General features: G+C 45.1%; 1 protein-coding gene across 3 annotated transcripts in view; it reads left to right on the forward strand.

Annotated features, from left to right (window-relative positions):
- The window catches only part of LOC117877392 (NACHT, LRR and PYD domains-containing protein 3-like), a 65,176-nt gene extending 46,927 nt beyond the window's left edge, over positions 1-18,249 (forward strand). For all 3 annotated transcript variants that reach the window (XM_034770482.1, XM_034770484.1, XM_034770483.1), the window contains 2 exons: positions 3,896-4,000; positions 17,647-18,249. In XM_034770482.1, the coding sequence (XP_034626373.1) occupies positions 3,896-4,000; positions 17,647-17,731 (190 nt within the window). In that variant the 3' untranslated portion in view covers positions 17,732-18,249. The remainder of the gene's footprint in view (positions 1-3,895; positions 4,001-17,646) is intronic.
- Positions 18,250-24,050: the final 5,801 nt, after the last annotated feature.

Below are 24,050 nucleotides of genomic sequence, written 5' to 3' on the forward strand. Positions count from 1 at the left end.
GCAATGCTGAGTTACTCTTTATAGCAGGATCACAACATCCTACAGGGCATGGAACCCAGCCATGGACCAACCCCACCCTGCTCCCCAGGTGAAGAACAGAGACCCACTGATGTGTTCACTGCTTGTATTTTACTAGTTAAACAACTGAACAACATAGTGGGCTCTGGCCTCAGCCTTTGTTGAGCAGGGAAAGCAACTGGGCAGCTGCCCTAAAGGGGCAGCCAAGGATCCCCCGACTTGGGGTAATTCTCAGGTGGTGCAAAGCTGGTATAGCCAACTCTGTCTCCCTCCCTTAGCATACGGCATGTGTGGTATGGAGTCATATATTAGGGGACGAGAGGATGGGGCAGAGTGCAAGGTGCCTCAGCAGACCCTAGGCCAGCACAGCAGCTGAGGTAACTTAAGGCAGCCCTGAGGTTCCTGGAAATTAGACTGGAAGCTGTTTAGGCCCCAACTTGGCCCCAGGATCAAGAAGCAGAAAGGTGGGTTAGAGCAAACTTCTCCTCCAAGTCTCCTCAGAAGCACCAAGTGCAGCCGAGGACAGAGCCAGGTTCTGAAGTCATTGTACGACTGTAGATATGTTTCCAGCAGCCTGTTTATACTTATCACCCCGAGGACCACAGAGCATGCCAATATTTCCTCCATGCTGCCTGACAGCGCTTGCTTTGAAAATGGCTCAGGCTTACAGAAACAAGGAGGAGGATGGGAGGAAACAGGAGGAATCATGGGAATTATTCAGTTTGTCTCCAAGCCCCAAGATGCCATTGTCTTCCAGTAGGAATCCCACGGTGCAGAGCATTGAAAATTCCCAGAATGCATAAAGAACAGTGGGGTGGGAGCAGTGACTCATTGGATGCCTGACCTGAATGTAGAGTGCTCGTTTCAAAACAGTGCTGTCCTTGTGTGGCTGGAAATCAACAAGGCAACATTAACTTGATTGCAGGATAACAAAGACGTGTTATCAGTACGATCTGATAGCGCAACAGGTATCGCCCATCAGCTGACGTGGATATGCAAAACCAGCAACAAGTTGAAAGTATAGAGGTGTCCTTAATTTGAATAAACCAAAGAGAACTGCAATCTCTTCTTAACCCTGGCAACCCTTGGAGGAGGGGAGTGCTGTTCATGGTGGGTGACCTGAAGCATCATGAAGGTCTGATCATATTTAATGGATCAAGCAGCCTCTGAGGTGGTCCTTAGGGTTTATACAGTTTTCAGGGATTGTTGGAGGGGGCTGCCCTCTTCTCTTCCTATTTGACACTTGCCAATAGGCATCAGGTTTCTGCTGCTCCAGTTTCTCTGGTACTTCTGTCCACGTCCAGTAGATGGTGACGGTATGTGAGGATATTTAAGTTTCATTAATTTCATGGATTCATAGATTCTAGGACTGGAAGGGACCTCGAGAGGTCATCGAGTCCAGTCCCCTTCCCTCTTGGCAGGACCAAATACTGTCTAGACCATCCCTGATAGACATTTATCTAACCTACTCTTAAATATCTCCAGAGATGGAGATTCCACAACCTCCCTAGGCAATTTATTCCAGTGTTTAACCACCCTGACAGTTAGGAACTTTTTCCTAATGTCCAACCTAAACCTCCCTTGCTGCAGTTTAAGCCTATTGCTTCTTGTTCTATCCTTAGAGGCTAAGGTGAACAAGTTTTCTCCCTCCCCCTTATGACACCCTTTTAGATACCTGAAAACTGCTATCATGTCCCCTCTGTCTTCTCTTTTCCAAACTAAACAAACCTAATTCTTTCAGCCTTCCTTCATAGGTCATGTTCTCAAGACCTTTAATCATTCTTGTTGCTCTTCTCTGGACCCTCTCCAATTTCTCCACATCTTTCTTGAAATGCGTTGCCCAGAACTGGACACAATACTGCAGCTGAGGCCTAACCAGAGCAGAGTAGAGCGGAAGAATGACTTCTCGTGTCTTGCTCACAACACACCTGTTAATACATCCCAGAATCACGTTTGCTTTTTTTGCAACAGCATCACACTGTTGACTCATATTTAGCTTGTGGTCCACTATAACCCCTAGATCCCTTTCTGCTAACATTCTAACAATACTAATTATGTACTCCTTGAATGCATCAAGGCTTTTTAAAATCAAGCCCTTTATTTGTCCTGACTCTTCTGTTAACTCACTTGACTGTACATAGTCATGGCTTGATGTGGTGTGTTTGAACTGATCTATCAAAGAGAATTTCCAGAACAAGTGTGGTTTTGGATACACGTCGGGAAGGGACTAAGGAAGAAAGTGTATTTTCAAAGCCATACAGGGAGCGTAGAATGACCTAAGTTGGTCTTTCTGCGTCATAGTGGAAGGGGCAATGGTGGTGTTTCAGGACTGAAAGTGTACGTATATCTTTATGTAACATACTGTAATAACCAGAGAAATTTCTTGTTTGCTTTAAACCCTGACTCTGCATTATGTGGAAGCCCTCTCTGCAAACACCCACTTAGATACAGCTTTTTAGATTTCTTATTCAAAGATCGCTTTCTATATTGACCCACATTGTTAATGAAAATTCCCCTTGTTAAGCAGTTCTGTTAATATTCCAAAGCTACACGCATGTCAGATACTTAGCCCTGTCAATATTTTTTTCTCGGGCTGTACTATTCATATCAGTATTTCAGAGTGGTTTCATCACTGTATTTCAGAGTGCAACAACCAGTCAAAAGGAAAACAAACATCTTTTACAATTCCTCTGAACTGAGTAGAAATGTTTTGTATATTGTCTATTTTGTCTGGCACATTTCATTTGATAGCTTTTGGGGCTTACAGTGAAATAAAAGACGAAAAAAAAAAAGGAATAAAGCCGATTATCCACATGTAGAGGAGGACTGTATCTGATTCATAAGGCAGATAAAGTGCAGTTTATAATTTGGGGTGAAAATGCATTTTGGATTCTTAGTGTTTCAGGAATTGTGACTTATGGAACCTTCAGTTCAAGTAGATCAAGCAGTGGATCTAACCAGTTTAACTTTACAGTGTCCAGTCTTCTCTCTGATCTACTTCACTATGATTTGATTGTGTCCCATGAGTTAATGTGTCATGCTTTACATGCTCTTTCCTATAAATGCGTTTAATCTTTGGGTGGACCTCTTTAGCTACACCGAAAAAGCAATTTCATTCATCTGTACATTTATAGCATGTTTTCTCTGTTCCTCAGTTGACTTACCTTTGTCAATTTCTTTAAGCTAATGTATCTATAAACTTAAGCAAAGTGAAGGAAATTTTGGTAAACATTCCCATTTTATTCCTGGGAGAGTTCAGAGTCTAGTTTCAACTTATCTGGCTTTCTATAGACAACCTATCTGATACCTTGAACATGGAATATCGGCCTTCTATTGTCCTGCTTTCTAGGTGGAGTTAGAATTGGAATAAGCACTCTTTTGGGGTAAACAGAGATAGCTGTCAGCAAGTTTTTCTGTGTTAGGATGGGGAAAGCATTCATCGACTCTTGATTTGGAAATGAGATGTGATCATTGTGATTAATAATTCCTAATATATTCAAGGCATATTTAGTGCCCATGTACATCATCCGTGAACCACGCCTTTCACTCCAGTTTGTTCTAGAAGATAGGAGTATCCAGTAATGAACCAGCAGCTCATTACAGCAAATTACTAGAATTCTCAAACCCATTAGAAATGGACTCCCAAAGTTCAGCTTTCCCTTAAGTTCAGCTGGACGTTTACATGCAGAATACACAGTAACTAACACAACAGGTGCACATGGAAAGGAATTCCCACAGGGGCCTGTCGTGCCAATGGGAGCATTATGGTTTATCTGTGCATGGCCGGGTAAAGAATCTCCTTTTAGGCACCACTGACAGCAGTGAATGGAGTAAAAATAAGCATTGTTTCCTCATGGTCTATATTTGGTTCCTGCAGATTGTGGAGTTATGACATCATGGCTGATCTTAATGCGGGAGATTCAAGAGCAATGGTACTCTGTGGTGGCCTGAGGTTTGTAAGCGATGATCTTCGGAACTTCTTGTAAGTTACTGCTGGGTCCTTTTAATTCGTTTGTGTTAACTCAGGGTCATGATTAAGGACTTTTTACTTGAATCACAGTGTTTCTTTCCAAGCCCCCTAACCCAAGAACTGGTTGTCCTTCTTTGCCCACGGCTTTGGTGTTAGGCTGCAGTTTGCTCTTTGAAAAGCTGAATAACATAGTGGCATTCAGTGCATACTAAAGGCAGCATTTTGTCATATTAGAACAGCATGTTATTTTATTCAATAGGAAAGACTGAAAACAGAAGTCTGGGATTCTTTCACAATTTAATTAATGGAACCCTCCTGTACTCAGATAATTTACAACCATTACCATGACTGATCCTGGGACAAAGAAAAGATGAGTGAAAGGACAGAAAGAAAAGTACTAAAGTACCATTTATAATCTGCACAAACGCCCAGCCAAATGTTTTAAAGGTACAGATAGCAATGAGGCCTGGCTTCCACCTAAGACTTAGGCTGATCTACCTACATTGTTTAGGAGTGAGAAAAAAATCACATCGCTGAGAGACATAGTAAACAACCTAAGTCCCAGTATAGAATTATTCCATTCACCTAGCTACCAGGAGGTGGATTTACTGCAGTGACGGAAAAAACCCTTCTCCCACCGTACCAAGTATCCACATTACAGTGGTACAGCGGCAGCTGTGCCACTGTAGTGCTTGTACTGTAAATGTAGTTTGAGTATTGTAAAGTGTCTAGGCCACAAGCCTGAAGGGGAAAAGAAAAACGGTTTGAACAAGTCCTACAGAATGAGAAGGACGAGAGAAAATGAGACTAGGGAAGATAGAATCATAGAATATCAGGGTTGGAAGGGACTTCTGGAGGTCATCTAGTCCAACCCCCTGCTCAAAGCAGGACCAACACCAACTAAATCATCCCAGCCAGGGCTTTGTCAAGCCGGGCCTTAAAAACCTCTAAGGATGGAGATTCCACCACCTCCCTAGGTAATCCATTCCAGATGAAAGACAGACGGATGGGAATAGAAGCAAGTTCTGTGGAGCTTTGGGTTAGTAAAGCTTTTTAAACATGTCCAGTTCTGTGCACAGTCCTAGAGATCCCACAGACAGGGCTTTGGTTCTGAGGGACACATCAAGGCAGCTTTCAGAATAATTTTGATTTTCAAATTAATTTTGAATTTCAATTTTTAGCTTTTTAAATTAGTTACAATTTGGGAAAAAGTGATTTTTCTCAGCCTATTCGTTCTGGCGTGTTATAAATGCAATAGGGCTGGTGTAGTGGGATATCCCGGGGGGGGAGGGGCCAGGGTCATTGGTAGTGAGCAAAGCCCTGAGAGCTCAGTATCGTAGAGCACAAGCCTTTTTACTGCCTGAACTAAAACACCCAGCTCAGGACTGTAGCTGATTCAAACCTGTATATGATCCAGCCACTAGAGGGGGACAGAGCCACATGGGGTAAGGGTGGGTTACACCGGCAGGTCCCTTTCCTTAGAACAGCACCATGCTCTGAACTGAAGCACAAGCTCCTGCTCACCCACATTTACTGTAAACAAACCAACCCCATTCTCCTGACCTGGCTGTAAAAGAAATACAGAAGTGACATATCAATGCCTTCCTGCAGTCAGGTTGGATTTTGAGGTCCCCACCTGCAGTTCAGTAGTTTCAAGCCAAGTCTGCAACATCTCAACAATTCCTGAAAACACCCCCTTGAAGAGCTGTGTTACTGACGCCTTGTGGGGAGAGGGTGTAAGTAGGGTGACCAGACAGCAAGTGTGAAAAATCAGGACAGAGGGTGGGGGGTAATAGGAACCTATATAAGAAAAAGACCCCAAAATCGGGACTGTCCCTATAAAATCGGGACATCCGGTCACCCTAGGTGTAAGGTGCACGTGCAGCAAGGAGAGCTGAGATCTTGCTGTTTCCATAGAGTCCGAGAGATGGATTTTTCAGCCCCTGCTGCCTGTGAGCGCTGAGTAGCCCCACAGCGATCAATGAGACTGTCCATGTCAGTAAGTGCTCACCACCCTGAGGAAGGGCTGCACAATCCAGCCCTTTACGTGCAGAAAGGACATTGCTGTCCCTGCCCAGAGCTCACAGAGTGAGTGGGGTGTGGGGGGAGCAGGCCAGGCTACCGACTGCACCAGCGCTTCTCCTCTCCTCCCCCAAGGGAAAGGCACCTGCTGGCAGTGAGCTCAGCAGGCAGGGCTGTGGCTCTGGCAGGCAGCTGGGACTGTGAGCTCTTTGGGGAGGGACCGTCTTTGTGTTCTGTGTTTGTGCAGCACCCAGCACAATGAAGTCCTAGCCTATGACAGTGGCTCCTAGGCACCATACTGACCAAGTTTTCCAGCATGTCAGGGAGACTCCCAATTTAATAATGTTATTTCCTGCAGCTACATATGCATCAGCCACACATGTGCATTAGCGTGTCTCTCTCTATCATAAAGAACCCAATGGTGTGCAGTGCCCTCCGCCTCAACGGACTGTCAGCCATCATAGAAATGTAGGGCTGGAAGGGACCTTGAGAGGACATTAATTTCAGACCCAAGACCAAGTAAACCTTAGACCATCCCTGATAGGTGTTTTTCCAACTGTTCTTAAAAACCTCTAATGATGGAAATTCCACAACCTCTCTTGGAAGTTTATTCTAGAGTTACGTATCCTTCTAGTTAAGAACATGAGAATGGCCATACTGGATCAGACCAAAGGTCCACCTAGCCCAGTATCCTGTCTTCCGACAGTGGTCAAGGCCAGGTACACCAGAGGGAATGAACAGAACAGGTAATCATCAGATGATCCATCCCCTGTCGCCCATTCCCACCTTCTGGCAAAGAGCGGCTAAGGACAGCATCCCTACCCATCCTGGCTAATAGTCATTGATGGATCTATCCTCCATGAATTTATCTAGTTCTTTTTTGAACCCTGTTATAGTCTTGGCCTTTATAACATGCTCTGGCAAGGAGTTCCACAGTTTCACTGTGCATTGTGTGAAGAAATAGTTCCTTTTGTTTGTTTTAAACCTGCTGCCTATTAATTTCATTTGGTGACCCCTAGTTCTTGTGTTATGGGAAGGAGTAAATAATTCCTTATTCACTTTCTCCACACCAGTCATGGTTTTATAAACCTCAATCATATCCCCCCTTACTCATTTCTTTTCCAAGCTGATAAGTCTGTCTTATTTATCTGTCCTCATATGGAAGCCGTTCTATACCCCTAATAATTTTTGTTGCCCTTTTATGAAACTTTTCCAATTCCAATATATCTTTTTTGAGATGGGGCGACACATCTGCATGCAGTATTTGTGATGTGGGTGTACCATGGATTTATATAGAGGCAATATGATATTTTCTGTCTTAGAATCATAGAACTGGAAGGGACCTCAAGAGGTCATCTACTCCAGTCCCCTGCACTCAAGGCAGGACTAATTATTATCTAGACCAAGGATCTCAATCTCAAATCACCATGAATGCCACATGAGAACTAGTACATTGGCCCAAGGGCTGCATCACTGACACCTTTTCATACAAAGATACAAAAGCCCCCCACCTCTGTCCCTGGCCCCGCCCTCACTCCACTCCTTCCATGAGGCCCCACCCCGCCTCTTCCCACCCCTTCCCTGTCCCCATTCAAACCCCTTCCCCAAATCCCTGCCCCTGCCTCTTCTCCGTCTCCTCCCCTGAGTGCCCCACTCCTCCCCCCTTCCTCCTGGAAAATCCTAAGCGCCACCAAACAGCTGTTTAGCAGTGGGACATGCTGGGAGATAGGCAGAGGAGCGGGGACGCGGTGCACTCGGGGGAGGGGGGGGCAGAGGCGGAGGGGCAAGGGGAGCTATGTTGGGCCGCAGGAAATAACTCTGCGGGCCTTGTGTTTTGAGATCCTGTTCTAGACCATCCCTGACAGGTGTGTGTCCAACCTGCTCTTAAAAATCCCCAATGATGGAGATTCCACAACCTCCCTAGGCAATTTATTCCAGCGTTTAACCACTCTGACAGTTAGGAAGCTTTTCCTAATGTCCAACCTAAACCACCCTTGCTGCAATTTAAGCCCATTGCTTCTTGTCCTATCCTCAGAGTTTAAGAAGAACAATTTTTCTCCCTCCTCCTTGTAACAACCTTTTATGTACTTGAAAACTGTTATCATGTCCCCTCCCAGTCTTCTCTTCTCCAGACTAAACAAACTCAATTTTTTCAATCTTCCCTCATAGGTCATGTTTTCTAGACCTTTAATCATTTTTGTTGCTCTTCTCTGGACTTTCTCCAATTTGTCCACATCTTTCCTGAAATGTGGCACCCAGAACTGGACACAATACTCCAGTTGAGGCCTAATCAGCGCGGAGTAGAGCAGAAGAATTACTTCTCGTGTCTTGCTTACAATACTCCTGCTAATGCATCCCAGAATGATGTTTGCATTTTTTGCAACAGTGTCACACTGTTGATTCATATTTAGCTTGTGATCCACTATGATCTCCAGATCTCTGTCCTAGGCAGTCATTTCCCATTTTGTATGTGTGCAACTCATTGTTCTTTCCCAAGTGGAGTACTTCGCATTTGTTCTTATTGAATTTCATCCTATTTACTTCAGACCATTTCTCCAGATCATTTTGAATTTTAATCCTATCTTCCAAAGCACTTGCAACCCCTCCCAGCTTGGTATCATCTCCAAACATTATAAGTGTACTCTCTATGCCATTATCTAAATCATTGATGAAGTTATTGAACAGAACCGGACCTAGAACCGATCCCTGCGAGACCCCACTTGATATACCCTTCCAGCATGACTGTGAAGCACTGATAACTACTCTCTGGGAATGATTTTCCAACCAGTTATTCACCCACCTTATAGTAGTTCCATCTAGGTTGTATTTCCCTAGTTTGTTTATGAGAAGGTCATGCGAGACAGTATCAAAACCCTTGCTAAAGTCAAGATATAGCACGTCTACCACTTCCCCCCATCACAAGGCTTGTTACCCTGTCAAAGAAAGCTATCAGGTTGGTTTGACATAATTTGTTCTTGACAAATCCATGCTGACTGTTATTTATCACCTTATTATCTTCTAGGTGTTTGCAAATTGATTGCTTAATTATTTGCTCCATTAGCTTTCCGGGTAAAGAAGTTAAGCTGACTGGTCTGTAATTCCCCAAGTTGTCCTTATTTCCCTTTTTATAGATGGGCACTATATTTGCTCTTTTCCAGTCTTCTGGAATGTCTCCTGTCTTCCATGACTTTTCAAAGATAATTGCTAATGGCTCAGATATCTCCTCCGTCAGCTTCTTGAGTATTCTAGGATGCATTTCATCGGGCCCTGGTGATTTGAAGACATCTAACTTGTCTAAATATTTTTTGACATGTTCTTTCCCTATTTTAGCTTCTGATTCTACCTCATTTTCACTGGTATTCACTATGTTAGACGTCCAATCGCCACCAACCTTCTTGGTGAAAACTGAAACAAAGAAGTCATTAAGCACCTCCGCCATTTCCACATTTTCTGTTTATTGTCTTTCCCCCCTCATTGGGTAACAGGCCTACTCTGTCCTTGGTCTTCCTCTTGCTTCTAATGTATTTGTAGAATGTTTTCTTGTTTCCTTTTATGTCCCCAGCTAGTTTGATTCATAGATTCATAGATTCTAGGACTGGAAGGGACCTCGAGAGGTCATCAAGTCCAGTCCCCTGCCCGCATGGCAGGACCAAATACTGTCTAGACCATCCCTGATAGACATTTATCTAACCTACTCTTAAATATCTCCAGAGATGGAGATTCCACAACCTCCCTAGGCAATTTATTCCAGTGTTTAACCACCCTGACAGTTAGGAACTTTTTCCTAATGTCCAACCTAGACCTCCTTTGCTGCAGTTTAAACCCACTGCTTCTGGTTCTATCCTTAGAGGCTAAGGTGAACAAGTTTTCTCCCTCCTCCTTATGACACCCTTTTAAATACCTGAAAACTGCTATCATGTCCCCTCTCAGTCTTCTCTTTTCCAAACTAAACAAACCCAATTCTTTCAGCCTTCCTTCATAGGTCATGTTCTCAAGACCTTTAATCATTCTTGTTGCTCTTCTCTGGACCCACTCCAATTTCTCCACATCTTTTTTAAAATGCGGTGCCCAGAACTGGACACAATACTCCAGCTGAGGCCTAACCAGAGCAGAGTAGAGCGGAAGAATGACTTCTTGTGTCTTGCTCACAACACACCTGTTAATACATCCCAGAATCATGTTTGCTTTTTTTGCAACAGCATCACACTGTTGACTCATATTTAGCTTGTGGTCCACTATAACCCCTAGATCCCTTTCTGCCGTACTCCTTCCTAGACAGTCTCTTCCCATTCTGTATGTGTGAAACTGATTTTTCCTTCCTAGGTGGAACACTTTGCATTTGTCTTTGTTAAACTTCATCCTGTTTACCTCAGCCCATTTCTCCAATTTGTCCAGATCATTTTGAATTATGAACCTGTCCTCCAAAGCAGTTGCAATCCCTCCCAGTTTGGTATCATCCGCAAACTTAATAAGCGTACTTTCTATGCCAATATCTAAGTCGTTGATGAAGATATTGAACAGCGCCGGTCCCAAAACAGACCCCTGCGGTACCCCACTCGTTATGCCTTTCCAGCAGGATTGGGAACCATTAATGACAACTCTCTGAGTACGGTTATCCAGCCAGTTATGCACCCACCTTATAGTAGCCCCATCTAAATTGTATTTGCCTAGTTTATCGATAAGAATGTCATGCAAGACTGTATCAAATGCCTTACTAAAGTCTAGGTATACCACATCTACAGCTTCACCCTTATCCACAAGGCTCGTTATCCTATCAAAGAAAGCTATCAGATTGGTTTGACATGATTTGTTCTTCACAAATCCATGCTGGCTGTTCCCTATCACCTAACCACCTTCCAAGTGTTTGCAGATGATTTCCTTAATTACTTGCTCCATTATCTTCCCTGGCACAGAAGTTAAACTAACTGGTCTGTAGTTTCCTGGGTTGTTTTTATTTCCCTTTTTATAGATGGGCACTATATTTGCCCTTTTCCAGTCTTCTGGAATCTCTCTCGTCTCCCATGATTTTCCAAAGATAATAGCTAGAGGCTCAGATACCTCCTCTATTAGCTCCTTGAGTATTCTAGGATGCATTTCATCAGGCCCTGGTGACTTGCAGGCATCTAACTTTTCTAAGTGATTTTTAACTTGTTCTTTTTTTTATTTTATCTGCTAAACCTACCCCCTTCCCATTAGCATTCACTATGTTAGGCATTCCTTCAGACTTCTCGGTGAAGACGGAAACAAAGAAGTCATTAAGCATCTCTGCCATTTCCAAGTTTCCTGTTACTGTTTCTTCCTCTTCACTAAGCAGTGGGCCTACCCTGTCTTTGGTCTTCCTCTTGCTTCTAATGTATTGATAAAAAGTGTTCTTGTTTCCCTTTATTCCCGTAGCTAGTTTGAGCTCATTTTGTGCCTTTGCCTTTCTAATCTTGCCCCTGCATTCCTGTGTTGTTTGCCTATATTCATCCTTTGTATTCTGTCCTAGTTTCCATTTTTTATATGACTCCTTTTTATTTTTTAGATCATGCAAGATCTCGTGGTTAAGCCAAGGTGGTCTTTTGCCACATTTTCTATCTTTCCTAACCAGCGGAATAGCTTGCTTTGGGGCCCTTAATAGTGTCCCTTTGAAAAACTGCCAACTCTCCTCAGTTGTTTTTCCCCTCAGTCTTGATTCCCATGGGACCTTACCTATCAGCTCGCTGAGTTTACCAAAATCTGCCTTCCTGAAATCCATTGTCTCTATTTTGCTGTTCTCCCTTCTACCCTTCCTTAGAATTGAAACTCTATGATTTCATGATCACTTTCACCCAGGCTGCCTTCTACTTTCAAATTCTCAACGAGTTCCTCCCTATTTGTTAAAATCAAGTCTAGAACAGCTTCCCCCCAGTAGCTTTTTCAACCTTCTGAAATAAAAAGTTGTCTCCAATGCAGTCCAAGAATTTGTTGGATAGTCTGTGCCCCACTGTGTTATTTTCCCAACATATATCCGGATAGTTGAAGTCCCCCATCACCACCAAATCTTGGGCTTTGGATGATTTTGTTAGTTGCTTAAAAAAAGCCTCATCCACCTCTTCCACCTGGTTAGGTGGCCTGTAGTAGACTCCTAGCATGACATCTCCCTTGTTTTTTACCCCTTTTAGCCTAACCCAGAGACTCTCAACACTTCCGTCTCCTATGTCCATCTCTACCTCAGTCCAAGTGTGCACATTTTTAATATATAAGGCAACACCTCCTCCCTTTTTCCCCTGTCTATCCTTCCTGAGCAAGCTGTACCCATCCACACCAACATTCCAATCATGTGTATTATCCCACCAAGTTTCAGTGATGCCAACAATGTCATAGTTGTATTTATTTATTAGCACTTCCAGTTCTTCCTGCTTATTCCCCATACTTCTCGCATTTGTATATAGGCATCTAAGATACTGGTTTGATCTTTCCTCCCAGTTTTGTCCTGACCCTCCTTTCTCTCTGACAATATAGCCCACACTCCCTCTCGTTTCCGACCCATCTCCCCGGTCTCCATGTTCCCCACTTACCTGTGGGCTTTGCTCACCTGTCCCCGTCGAACCTAGTTTAAAGCCCTCCTCACTAGGTTAGCCAGTCTGTGTCCAAATAGGGTCTTTCCTCTCCTCGAAAGGTGAACGCCATCTCTGCCTAGCAGTCCTTCCTCGAATAGCATCCCGTGGTCTAGGAAGCCAAAGCCCTCCTGGCGACACCATCTTCGCAGCCAGGCATTCACCTCCATGATGCATCTGTCTCTGCCCGGGCCCTTACCTTTGACAGGAAGAATCGAAGAGAATACCACCTGCGCTCCAAACTCCTTCACCCGTACTCCCAGAGCCCTGTAGTCACTCTTGATCCGCTCAGTGTCACACCTTGCAGTATCATTTGTGCCCACATGGATGAGTAGCATGGGGTAGTAGTCGGAGGGCTGGATAATCCTCGACAATGCCTCCGTAACGTCTCGGATTCGGGCTCCCGGCAGGCAGCATACCTCCCGAGATGAAATGTCAGGGCGACAGATGGGCGCCTCCGTCCTCCTCAGCAGAGAGTCTCCGACCACCACTACCCTACGTTTCCTATTCGCAGTGGTGGCAGCAGACCTCCCAGCCTTAGGGGTACGAGGCTTCTCCTCTTTTACTGTAGGGAGTGATTCCTTCTTTCCTGTATCAAGAAGAGCATAACGGTTACCTATTACCACGGCAGGAGGGTTCGGAGCAGGGGTGGAGCACTGCCCGCTGCCAGAAGTAACCAGCTGCCAGTGTCCACCCTGAGCCATCTCCTCCTCCACCAGTGGTGTATCAGCAGTCCTGTGTACTGGGACAGCTACCTCAGCTGTCTCCACATGGACACTGTGGAGGAATTGCTCGTGGATTCGGATGCTCCTCAACCTAGCCACCTCCTCCTGTAGCTCTCCCACCTGCTGCCTGAGAGATTCCACCAGCAGGCACCTCTCACATTGGATGGTCCCCCCAGCCTGGATATCAGTAAGTGGAAATTGCAAGTTACAGTCTCTGCAAAACCACACCAGGATCTGGGTAGTAGCATCCATGCTCAGGCGCTCTGTCTGGCTACAGGCACAGGTGGAGGAGACAGAAGCAGTGCTGGCACAGGTGTTGCGGATCTTCCTAACCATCGTAAGCCTCCCTCTGTCAAACTCCCGTCTGCAGCCCCCTGTCCGCTGAAAGGGTTGTTTAAGCAAGAAGTTTTGAATGTAGTTGGTTATAGGTTCAAAGGGGAATAAAGAGAAAACAGATAGAACCGGCAAGTAACCCTCGCCCCCTTCCTGCTCCCTTCCAAACTCCCTTACGAAACTCCCTGTTAGCAGCCTCTTGTTTTGTGCCTTGGCTTTTCTAATTTTGTCCCTACATACTTGTGTTATTTGTTTATATTCATCCTTTGTCATTTGTTTCCACTTTCTGTAGGACTCTTTTTTGAGTTTTAGATCATTGAAGATGTGTTCTCTTTCCATACTTCCTATCTTTTCCACATAGTGGGATAGTTTGCTCTTGTGCCCATAATAATGTCTCTTTGAAAAACTGTCAACTGTCTTCAATTGTTTTTCCCCTTAGACTTGCTTCCCATGGGATTTTACCTACCAACTCTCTGAGTTTGCTAAAGTCTGCCTTCTTGAAATGCATTGTCTTTATTGTGCTGTTCTCCCTCCTACCATTCCTTAGAATCATGAACTCTACCATTTCATGATCACTTTCACCCAAGTTGCCTTCCACTTTCAAATTCTCAACCAGTTCCTCCCTATTTGTCAAAATCAAATCTAGAACAGCCTCCCCCCTACTAGCTTTCTCCACCTTCTGAAATAAAAAAAATTGTCTCCATACATTCCAAGAACTTGTTGGATAATCTGTGCCCCGCTGTGTTATTTTCCCAACAGATGTCTGGGTAGTTGAGGTCCCCCATCACCACCAAGTCCTGTGCTTTGGATGATTTTGTTAGTTAAAAAAAAGCCTCATCCACCTCTTCTTCCTGGTCTGGTGGTCTGTAGTAGACCCCTACCATGACATCACCCTTTGTTTTTTACCCCTTTTATATTTACCCAGAGACTTTCAACAAGTCTGTCTCTTATTTCTATCTCAACCTCAGTCCAAGTGTATATGTTTTTAATATATAAGCTACACCTCCTCCCTTTTTTCCCTGCCTGTCCTTCCTGAGCAAGCTGTATCCTTCTATATCAATATTCCAGTCATGCATATTATCCCCCCAAGTCTCCGTGATACAAACTATGTCATAGTTGTGTTTATTTACTAGCATTTCAAGTTCTTCCTGCTTATTTCCCATACTTTCCACATTAGTATACAGACATCTAAGATAATGATTTGATTTCCACCCCCAGTTCTGTTTTGTCTCTCCCTTATTTCTGCTATAACAGCCCTTGCTCCCCCCAGATTCTATCCCTTTCTTAATGATGCCCTAAATTCTGTTTGCTTTTTTGACTGCCGCTGCACGTTGAGTGGATGTTTTCAGAGAACTATCCACAGTGACTGCAAGATCTTTCTTGAGTGGTAACAGCTAATTTATATCCCATCATTTTATATGTATAGTTGGGATTATGTTTTCCAGTGTGCATTACTTTGCATTTATCAACATTGAATTTAATCTACCATTTTGTTGCCCAGACACCCAGTTTTGAGAGATCTTTTTGTAGCTCTTCGCAGTCTGCCTAGGACTTAACTATCTTGAGTAGTTTTGTATCCTCTGCAGATTTTGTCAGCTCACTGTTTACCTCTTTTTCCAGATCATTTATGAATATGTTGAATAGGACTGGTCCCAGTACAGACCCCCAGAGGACACCACCTCTCTCCATTCTGAAAACTGATAATTTATTCCTACACTTTGTTTCCTATCTTTTAACCAGTTACCAATCCACGAAAGGACCTTCCCTCTTAACCCATGACAGTTTACTTTGCTTAAGAGCCTTTGGTGAGGGACCTTGTCAAAGGCTTTCTGAAAATCTAAGTACACTATATCCACTGGATCCCCCCTGTCCACATGCTTGTTGACCCCCTCAAAGAATTCTAGTAGATTGGTGAGGCATGATTTCCCTTTACATAAACCATGTTAACTCTTCCCTAACAAATTATGTTCATCTGTGTGTCTGACAATTTTGTTCTTTACTATAGTTTCAACCAGTTTGCCCGGTACTGAAGTTAGGCTTACCGGCCTATAATTGCCAGTATCCCCTCTGGAGCCCTTTTAAAAAATTTGAGTCACATTAGCAATCCTCCAGTCATCTGGTACAGAAGCTGATTTAAATGATATGTTACAGACTACAGCTAGTAGTTCTGCAATTTTGCATTTGAGTTCCTGCAGAACCCTTGTGTGAATACTGTCTGGTCCTGGTGACTTATTACTGTTTAGGTTATCAGTTTGTTCCAAAACCTCCTCTAATGACATCTCAATCTGGGTCAGTGCCTCTGATTTGTCACCTAAAAAGAATGGCTCAGGTTTGGGAATCTCCCTCACATCCTCAGCAGTGAAGACCGGTGCAAAGAATTTATTTAGTGTCTCCGCAATGGCCTTATCGTCTTTGAGTGCTCCTTTAGCATCTCAGTGGTCCAGTGGCCCCACTGATTGTTTAGCCGGCTTCCTGCTTCTGATGTACTTAAAATTTTTGCTATTACTTTTTGAATCTTTGGCTAGCTGTTCTTCAAATTCTTTTTTGGCCTTCCTAATTATATTTTTACACTTCATTTGCCAGAGTTTATGCTCCTTTTTATTTTCCCCACTAGGATTTAACTTCTGCTTTTTACAGGATGCCTTTTTGCCTCTCACTGCTTCTTTTACTTTGTTGTTTAGCCACAATGGCTCTTTTTTGGTTCTCTTATTGTGTTTTTTAATTTGGGGTATACATTTAAGTTGAGCTTCTATTATGGTGTCTTTAAAAAGTTTCCATGCAGCTTGCAGGGATTTTACTTTTGGTGATGTACCTTTTAATTTCTGTTTCACTAACTTCCTCATTTTTGTGTAGTTCCCCTTTCTGAAATTAAATGCTGAAGTGTTGGGCTGCTGTGGTGTTTTCCCCACCACAGGGATGTTAAGTTTAATTATATTATGGTCACTATTATCAAGCGGTCCAGCTATATTCACCTCTTGGACAAGATCCTCAGGGCGAAAAGATACCACAACATCATCTGGAAGGAGGGTCCCAACTGTGGGATCGTTTCCCTTTGCTTCAGTTGGATGTTCCCCTTCATCCTCCTCAACAGCACAGAGGCTGTCAGACTGGGGGGATGAACCATTCTATTGTGTCCTGGAAAGTCTCATCTATGTACCTCTCTGTGTCTCCCTTAGCTACTCTAGCTCAGCCACCCTTGTCTCCAAAGTCCATACATGGTCTCTTAGGGCCAGGAGCTTCTTGCACCGAATGCACACATACGCTACCTGGCCATAGGGCAGGTAATCACACATGCTGCATTGGATGCAATAAACTGGATAGCCCCACTCTGTTGCTGGACTTCTGCCTGCATTATCTTTCTACTCCTGAACCTCATTCCTTTGTTGGTGTTTTGTTTTTATCAGGGAGTGTTTATAGCTTAAAGTATGTTAAGTTTATCTAGCTCTCCCCCCCACTCGCCCTGGAGAACTCCCTTGCAAAACTCCCCTGTTAACCACTCCTGTTCACTAGCACCTCCGGTCACTTACGAGCGAGCAGGCTTTTTAAAGCCCTGGTCTTCCTGAGTAGCCACGCCCCCTGGTTAAGGGTTGATGGGTGCTGATGGGCTTAGGGATCAAAGCCTTGTTGAGAAGCTCTCAGCCTTGCCTAGCAGGATGCTAGGCTCAGCACACAAATGGTCAGCCCACAGTCCCCCAAATAAACAGACCACATGGTATATTTCAGTCAAGCAGGAAGCACAACACAAACACACACACTACAGACAACAAACTTACCCCAAGGTTCACATAATCACTCCTTCTTCACCTGGAGAACTTCCTTGCAAAACTCCTCTGGTCGCTTAGGAGCGGGCTTTTTAAAGTTGGAAAGTTTTTCCTAATAGCTAACCTAAATCTCCCCTGCTGCAGATTAAGCCCATTGCTTCTTATCCTACCTTCAGTGAACATGCATCGTGTCTGCATTGAGAATTAACACTTCTTTTCTTTCTTGCTTTTCCCCACAGAGTGAATTGTTTCGATCTAAGCGAAGAGAAACATCCAGAGCTGTATGCTGTGAAAAAGATAAAACCTGAGCTGTACATATGGTAGGTCAGTGATACTCAGACCTCACTGGTTCAGGAGACAAATATTTAGTTTACACACACACACAAACACACACACACACGCGCACACACACACACACTCTCACAGCAAATAAGTTAATAACTTAGTGCAAGTTGGTAACTTCTTTGATTAATATCACAGTAAAAGCATCCTAATTGGTTAATAATTAAATCACCCACTGTTTTAATATCACGTGCTGCAAAGAGCCGCAGGAGACACATCAAAGAGCCACTTGCAGCTCACAAGCCGCAATCTGAGCATCACTGTGGTAGGTTGATCAATGGGAGCCATTGCACCAAGGTGGCTCTGGCTTGGCTGCCCTGCCACTCGCTAGGACAGCAGCTGGGGCGGGGGACCCCATGCCCCACCTCCAGTGACTCCAGCAGCTTATTTCAGCATCTGGGGTAGGGGGGTAGATAGAGATTGTCAGGCCCAGCCCTCCTGCCTGAGGGTGAGAGGCTCAGGAGTTGGAGCTGGATTTGCTCCATGCTTGGTCTGACCTTGGGGGGAGGGGGAGGGGGGAGTAGCAGGAAGGGGGCCAGGACCTAGGGGAGGGGGAGATGTGGGATCATGAGATGGAGGAATCTGGGACAGGGCCGGCTCCAGAATTTTGGCCGCCCCAAGCAGCCAAACCAAAAAAAAAAAAAAAAAAGCCGCGATCGCTATCTGCGGCGGCAATTCGGCGGGAGGTCCTTCTTTCCGAGCAGGAGTGAGCAGCTGGAGGTGCCGCCCCTCTCCAAAGTGGCCGCCCCAAGCACCTGCATTGTAAGCTGGTGCCTGGAGCCGGCCCTGGTCTGGGAACCTCCCTTTTCAGTCTGAGTGTTCAGCAGGGAAACCCAGGAACCATCTTTGGATCCAGAGGGGAATTGTCATTCTGTTCTGATAGCTCAGTCACTGTTTGGGTCTTTACAAAGGGTTTGTAGTTTTACACAATTCCACAGCTATTAAGTCAGTATTATCTGTATCTACCTGCAACACTTGTTTATCCTGGATGTACATTTCTGTGTCAGCTTTGCAGGAGTCCAATAAAGATCATGAATCAAGAAATATTGTTCCACTTTAAAGTTTGTGTGGGGTTTTTTTTTTTGCCATTGTGTGTGCTAATGCATAAGAATTCTCCCGTTCTCCAGAGCCAGGGGAGTTCTCAGAGGTGTTAGCCAGACATTTTTTCATGGTTTCAGTTTTTTATCCGTGACAGCCAATACTTTCAGCACTTTGAATGGGCAAAAATGACAGTGTTTTTTTAACTTCTTTGGGTGCTCCTGACTTTTTCAGAAAGTTCTAAACTAGTTCACACACTGTGATTATATAGATGAAGCTCCATTACCTTCTGAGTGGGCACTTGTACAGTGTTCTCCTACAATACAGTCTTACACAATGTTTTGGAAATTCTTGAAAATGATGCAGAGGGGTGAGATGCTTTAGGGACAGGCCCAGGACTATTGGAGAAGTTTTTGGTCATAAAACTTGAGTCCCCCCCCCCCCCCCCCCCCGGCACGTGGAGGTGGATTTTGATAGGCCATGTCTGCCACCAGGTGCATGGAGTGATTAGTATTAAGAATACAGAGAAGGTCACACTCTCTCTCTCTCTCTCTCTCTCTCTCTTTTCCAAATGCTTCTCATTACTCTTGGGCATGTGAAGTGCATTAGATCTGATTTAAAAAAAGTTTCAGCTCTGAGGAAACACTCATTTGTTCCCTTCCATACTGAGGGCAACTTAGCTCAGGAGCCATACACTGGATTTTTGTGTGTGTGTGTGTTGATTGGAGCAGGCCCTGCAACAGTTTATCCTGCTAACCCTGGGTTGGTTTGTATGGTAATGATTCCTCTCTTACAGGATTAGGATGGAGCCAATAGGTTGTTGTGACACAAGGTCCAAATTCTGCCCTCAGTTACATACGTGCAGCTCCACTGACCCATCGAAGTTACATGTGGACAAGACCCAGGATCTTCCTGCCAGTGCAGGATGGTTCCTGCAGAAGCCAAAGGGGCTGCACGGGGGGTAACTCAAGGTGGAATTTGACCCTAACACGCTCTGGGTGATTCTCCCCTGCACAGCCCCATGTTCAGACAGCTGCGTCTGACCAAAGCTGGTGTGAAGAACGTATTAAACCTTACTAGGGAATTTCACCTGCTCTATAGGCCTAAAACTGCTGCCACTGGAGTCAACTGGAACACTTCTGTTGAGTTCAGTGGAGCCGAAATGGGCTTTATGGGCCTGAGCCAAAGCCCACATGAAACAGGTACCTCTAGAGAAACCTCTACACCATACCCACTATATCCCCCAACCAAAGGGTTGCTCTGCCTGGTTCCCCCAAAACCCCAGCACTCACATCCCCACTATCCTTGAGCTCTTAGCTCCCTGCTCCACCCCCCTCTGATGGGAACTGGACTTTGTCAGTGAGGCCCCCAGAATCCCCAACCCCCCCACTTGAGGTGACTGCCAGGGGACTCCCAACCCCTGACCCCCTCTGTGTGGTGTGCACCTCTGACCCTTCAGTCCTGCCCATCTGCCATCCCTAGTGGCTCTGACCCACAGCTCTCATGTACCTGTGAGACCTCATGTGCCTCTGCTACCCCATCCCCTCCCCATGTGTCTGTACAGCCCCATGCTGGGGGAGGTGTGGAGCAGCACTGCCCCAGGGTGAGGTCAGGGAGGAATCCTGGATTTACAGGAGAAGCACAGCACCTGCTACCCATTTCAAGGTGTGTTACACACCCCTATGTCCGCCAATCCCTCTCTGCGGGCTGATGCCTCAGCCCCACCTTTCCTACATTCCTGCCCCGGTGGGGTGACGTGGAGGGAACAATCTCTGCACTGCCTTGAGCACAGGGACTGCAATTGTGCCTAGCCTTACATGGGCTGTGCAAGTTGGAGGGGAAGCGCCTGGTGCCCCTCCCCCTCTGTGCACCCGTGTGAAAGCATTTGAGTTAGTCTACAGTAGAGCAGTCTGTGAGGAACGTCAGAGGGACCCTACTGTGCCAGGCAGATGAAATTCAGTATTGACAAGCCCAAAGTAATGCACGTAGGAGGGAATAATTGGAACCACTCGTACACAATATTGGGCTCTCAAAACTGGCAATTACTTCCAGAGAAAATATTTGAAGGAGGAAAAACAATTATTTATTTGAAAATTTTAATGGAAATGTTCAGTTTTTCTTTACCCGAATAAGGTATGTGTGTGTTTGGGGGAGGGGGGAGAGGGGAGGTAAGAGATGGGGGGGAAGCCCCCCAAAATATTTATCCTGATTTAAATTGAAATACATTTTTGATTTAAGAGAAAAACTGGACTATTTTGAATGATACAAAAATGAGAAATGTTTTGTGTTGTTCAATGATTCATTTTTTCCATTGAGCGGCTTTGGTGAGAAGATTTCAACAGCTCAGGGAAAAGCCCTCAGCAACATTAGGGACAGTTCAGTCTTAATTTCAACTCCCCCAGCCCCATCCCACACAGAACCCTTGTGAAGCCCCTGAAGGAATCGTGGACATGGAGGGCAGGAAGGGACCTCAAGAGGTTGTCTAGTCCCTTCCCCACACGGGGCCGGGATTAGGGATGGGAAGGCCTGCGGCATGTTTGCGAATAGCTGTTTGTCTTTCTGTTGGATTTTTTTCTCCTCTGGGCCCTAGAAGTCCAGTTCTGGTGTCAGTGTTTTAAAAATGTTGAAAAATTAGAGATGGTGCAGAGAAGAGCCACAAAACTGTTTGAGGGCTGGAGAAAATGCCTTACAGCGAAACTTAAGAGGCTCAATCTGTTTAAAGAACACGAGTACTTGTGGCACATTAGAGACTAACAAATTTATTAGAGCATAAGCTTTCGTGGGCTACAGCTCACTTCTTCAGATGCATAGAATGGAACATATATTGAGGAGATATATATACACACATACAGAGAGCATGAAAAGGTGGGAGTTGTCTTACCAACTCTGAGAGGCCAATTAAGTCAGAGGAAAAAAAAATGTTGAAGTGATAATCAAGATAGCCCAGTACAGACAGTTTGATAAGAAGTGTGAGACTACTTCTGTTTAATTAATCAAAAAGATCGAGGTGACTTGATCATAGTGTAAAATATCTTCATGGTGGAGAAAATACCAGTTACTAAATGTCTCTTTAATTTAGCAATGAAAGGCATGACAAGAACCACTGGCTGAAAGTTAAAGCCGGACAAATTCAAATTTTACCTAAAGCACAAATTGGTAACAGTGACCATGATTAGCCACTGGAACAAAATACCCAGGGAAGTGCTGGATTCTTCATCTCCTACCGTCTTCAAGACTGCATGCCATTCTGGAAGATCTACTTTAATCAAGTGCAACTTTTTGGGCTCAATACAGGGTAAACTGAGTGAAATTCAATGGCCTGTGTTATATAGGAGGTCAGATAAGATGATGTAATGGTCCCTTCTGATTTAAAATCTCTGAATGTGTGTGTGGCTGGGTTTTCTCACCATTTTTCTTAACTGTTACTGTCCCTATTGCACCATTTCCTTCTTTCTCATTTTAATCCTGACTTTGTGCTGGTGGTTGAAATGTGGGTTGGTTTGTAGCTCTTTGCAGAATTCTATTTAAGGGCAAAAATGCCTAAGCTGCCTCTACCTGGTCTAGCAACTGCTATTGTTGTGAGGTTAGAATCATAGAATCATAGAATATCAGGGTTGGAAGGGACCTCAAGAGGTCATCTAGTCCAACCCCCTGGTCAAAGCAGGACCAATTCCCAACTAAATCATCCTAGCCAGGGCTTTGTCAAGCTGGGCCTTAAAAACCTCCAAGGAAGGAGACTCCACCACCTCCCCAGGTAACGCATTCCAGTGTTTCACCACCCTCCTAGTGAAAGTTTTTCCTAATATCCAACCTGGACCTCCCCAACTGCAACTTGAGACCATTGCTCCTTGTTCTGTCATCTGCCACCACTGAGAACAGCCGAGCTCAATCCTCTTTGGAACCCCCCTTCAGGTAGTTGAAGGCTCCTATCAAATCCCCCCTCATTCTTCTCTTCTGGAGACTAAACAATCCCAGTTCCCTCAGCCTCTCCTCATAAGTCATGTGCTCCAGACCCCTAATAATTTTTGTTGCCCTCTGTTGGACTCTTTCCAATTTTTCCACATCCTTCTTGTAGTGTAGGGCCCAAAACTGGACACAGTATTCCAGATGAGGCCTCACCAATGTCGAATAAAGGGGAATGATCACGTTCCTTGATCTGCTGGCAATGCCCCTACTTATACAGCCCAAAATGCCGTTAGCCTTCTTGGCAATAAGAGCACACTGTTGACTCATATCTAGCTTCTCATCCACTGTGACCCCTAGGTCCTTTTCTGCAGAACTGCTACCTAGTCATTCGGTCCCTAGTCTGTAGCAGTGCATGGGATTCTTCCGTCCTAAGTGCAGGACTCTGCCACACCCATACATTCAGGGGTTGCAGCCCCTGTACACCAGGTGTTCTCAGGGCCCTATAACCAGAGGGAGCATATGACTCCAAGGAAGCAAGGCCTGCTGGGAAGGTGGAAGCAGGATATAAAACAGCCCTGTGGGTGCAGGGGGGAAGCTAGGTGAAGCAGTGGCAAGGTGGACTAGAGGAAGCTGGGACTGTAGCTAATGAGGGGCTGTGATTAGCTGACTCTGAGGAGGCCTAGCAGGAGGCCAGTGGGAGAAGTTTGAAGCAGCCCTGGGCCAGGTAAAGCAGAACAGTTTGAAGTTGCGCCATAACACATGGTCCCATGGAGCCTGGAGCAGAGGGAGGGCTTAGGTACCAATTAGAGGTGCAACCAAGGGATGAAGAACTTTGTACTTTATGTCAGCACTCAAGGGATCCCTGTAACCAAGGTGTGGAGGACTTTGGGAACCCCTTGCCTTGAAAGAGACTGCAGGAGCCTCTGTGCCCTCTGGACTCTAGGAGGGGAAGGACTAGCGGAACCCCTGACAGAAAGTGTTATGGTTTGTGGAAGTTGTGTGTTTGAAGGATTGCACGCACACCATCTTGGAAGAGGGCTGTGGAAGCCTGAGTGTTTATGGGAACCCATGGAGGGCTTGAGCCTGGAGAGCCTGGAGCAGAGACAGCACTGGCCTGGAGCACAGACAGCACTGGCCTGGAGCATGTGTGTTATGAGAGGAGATGGAGCGCTTGTAAAGCAGAAAAAGGAGGAAGCCACATCCTGGGAAAGTGGCTGCTGTAGGCAGCCATGGGAAGAAGAACTACAGGAGCCTTGGAGCAGCAATGAGAAGGGGGAATGGGAGGTTTGTGGTATTAGTTTATAGGCCTCTTTCTTAGCCTGAGATTGGGGTTTGAACTTTTGATACTCTTATATCC

The sequence above is a fragment of the Trachemys scripta genome, chromosome 4 (assembly GCF_013100865.1).
Source record: "Trachemys scripta elegans isolate TJP31775 chromosome 4, CAS_Tse_1.0, whole genome shotgun sequence".
NCBI classification, from domain to species: Eukaryota; Metazoa; Chordata; order Testudines; family Emydidae; genus Trachemys; species Trachemys scripta.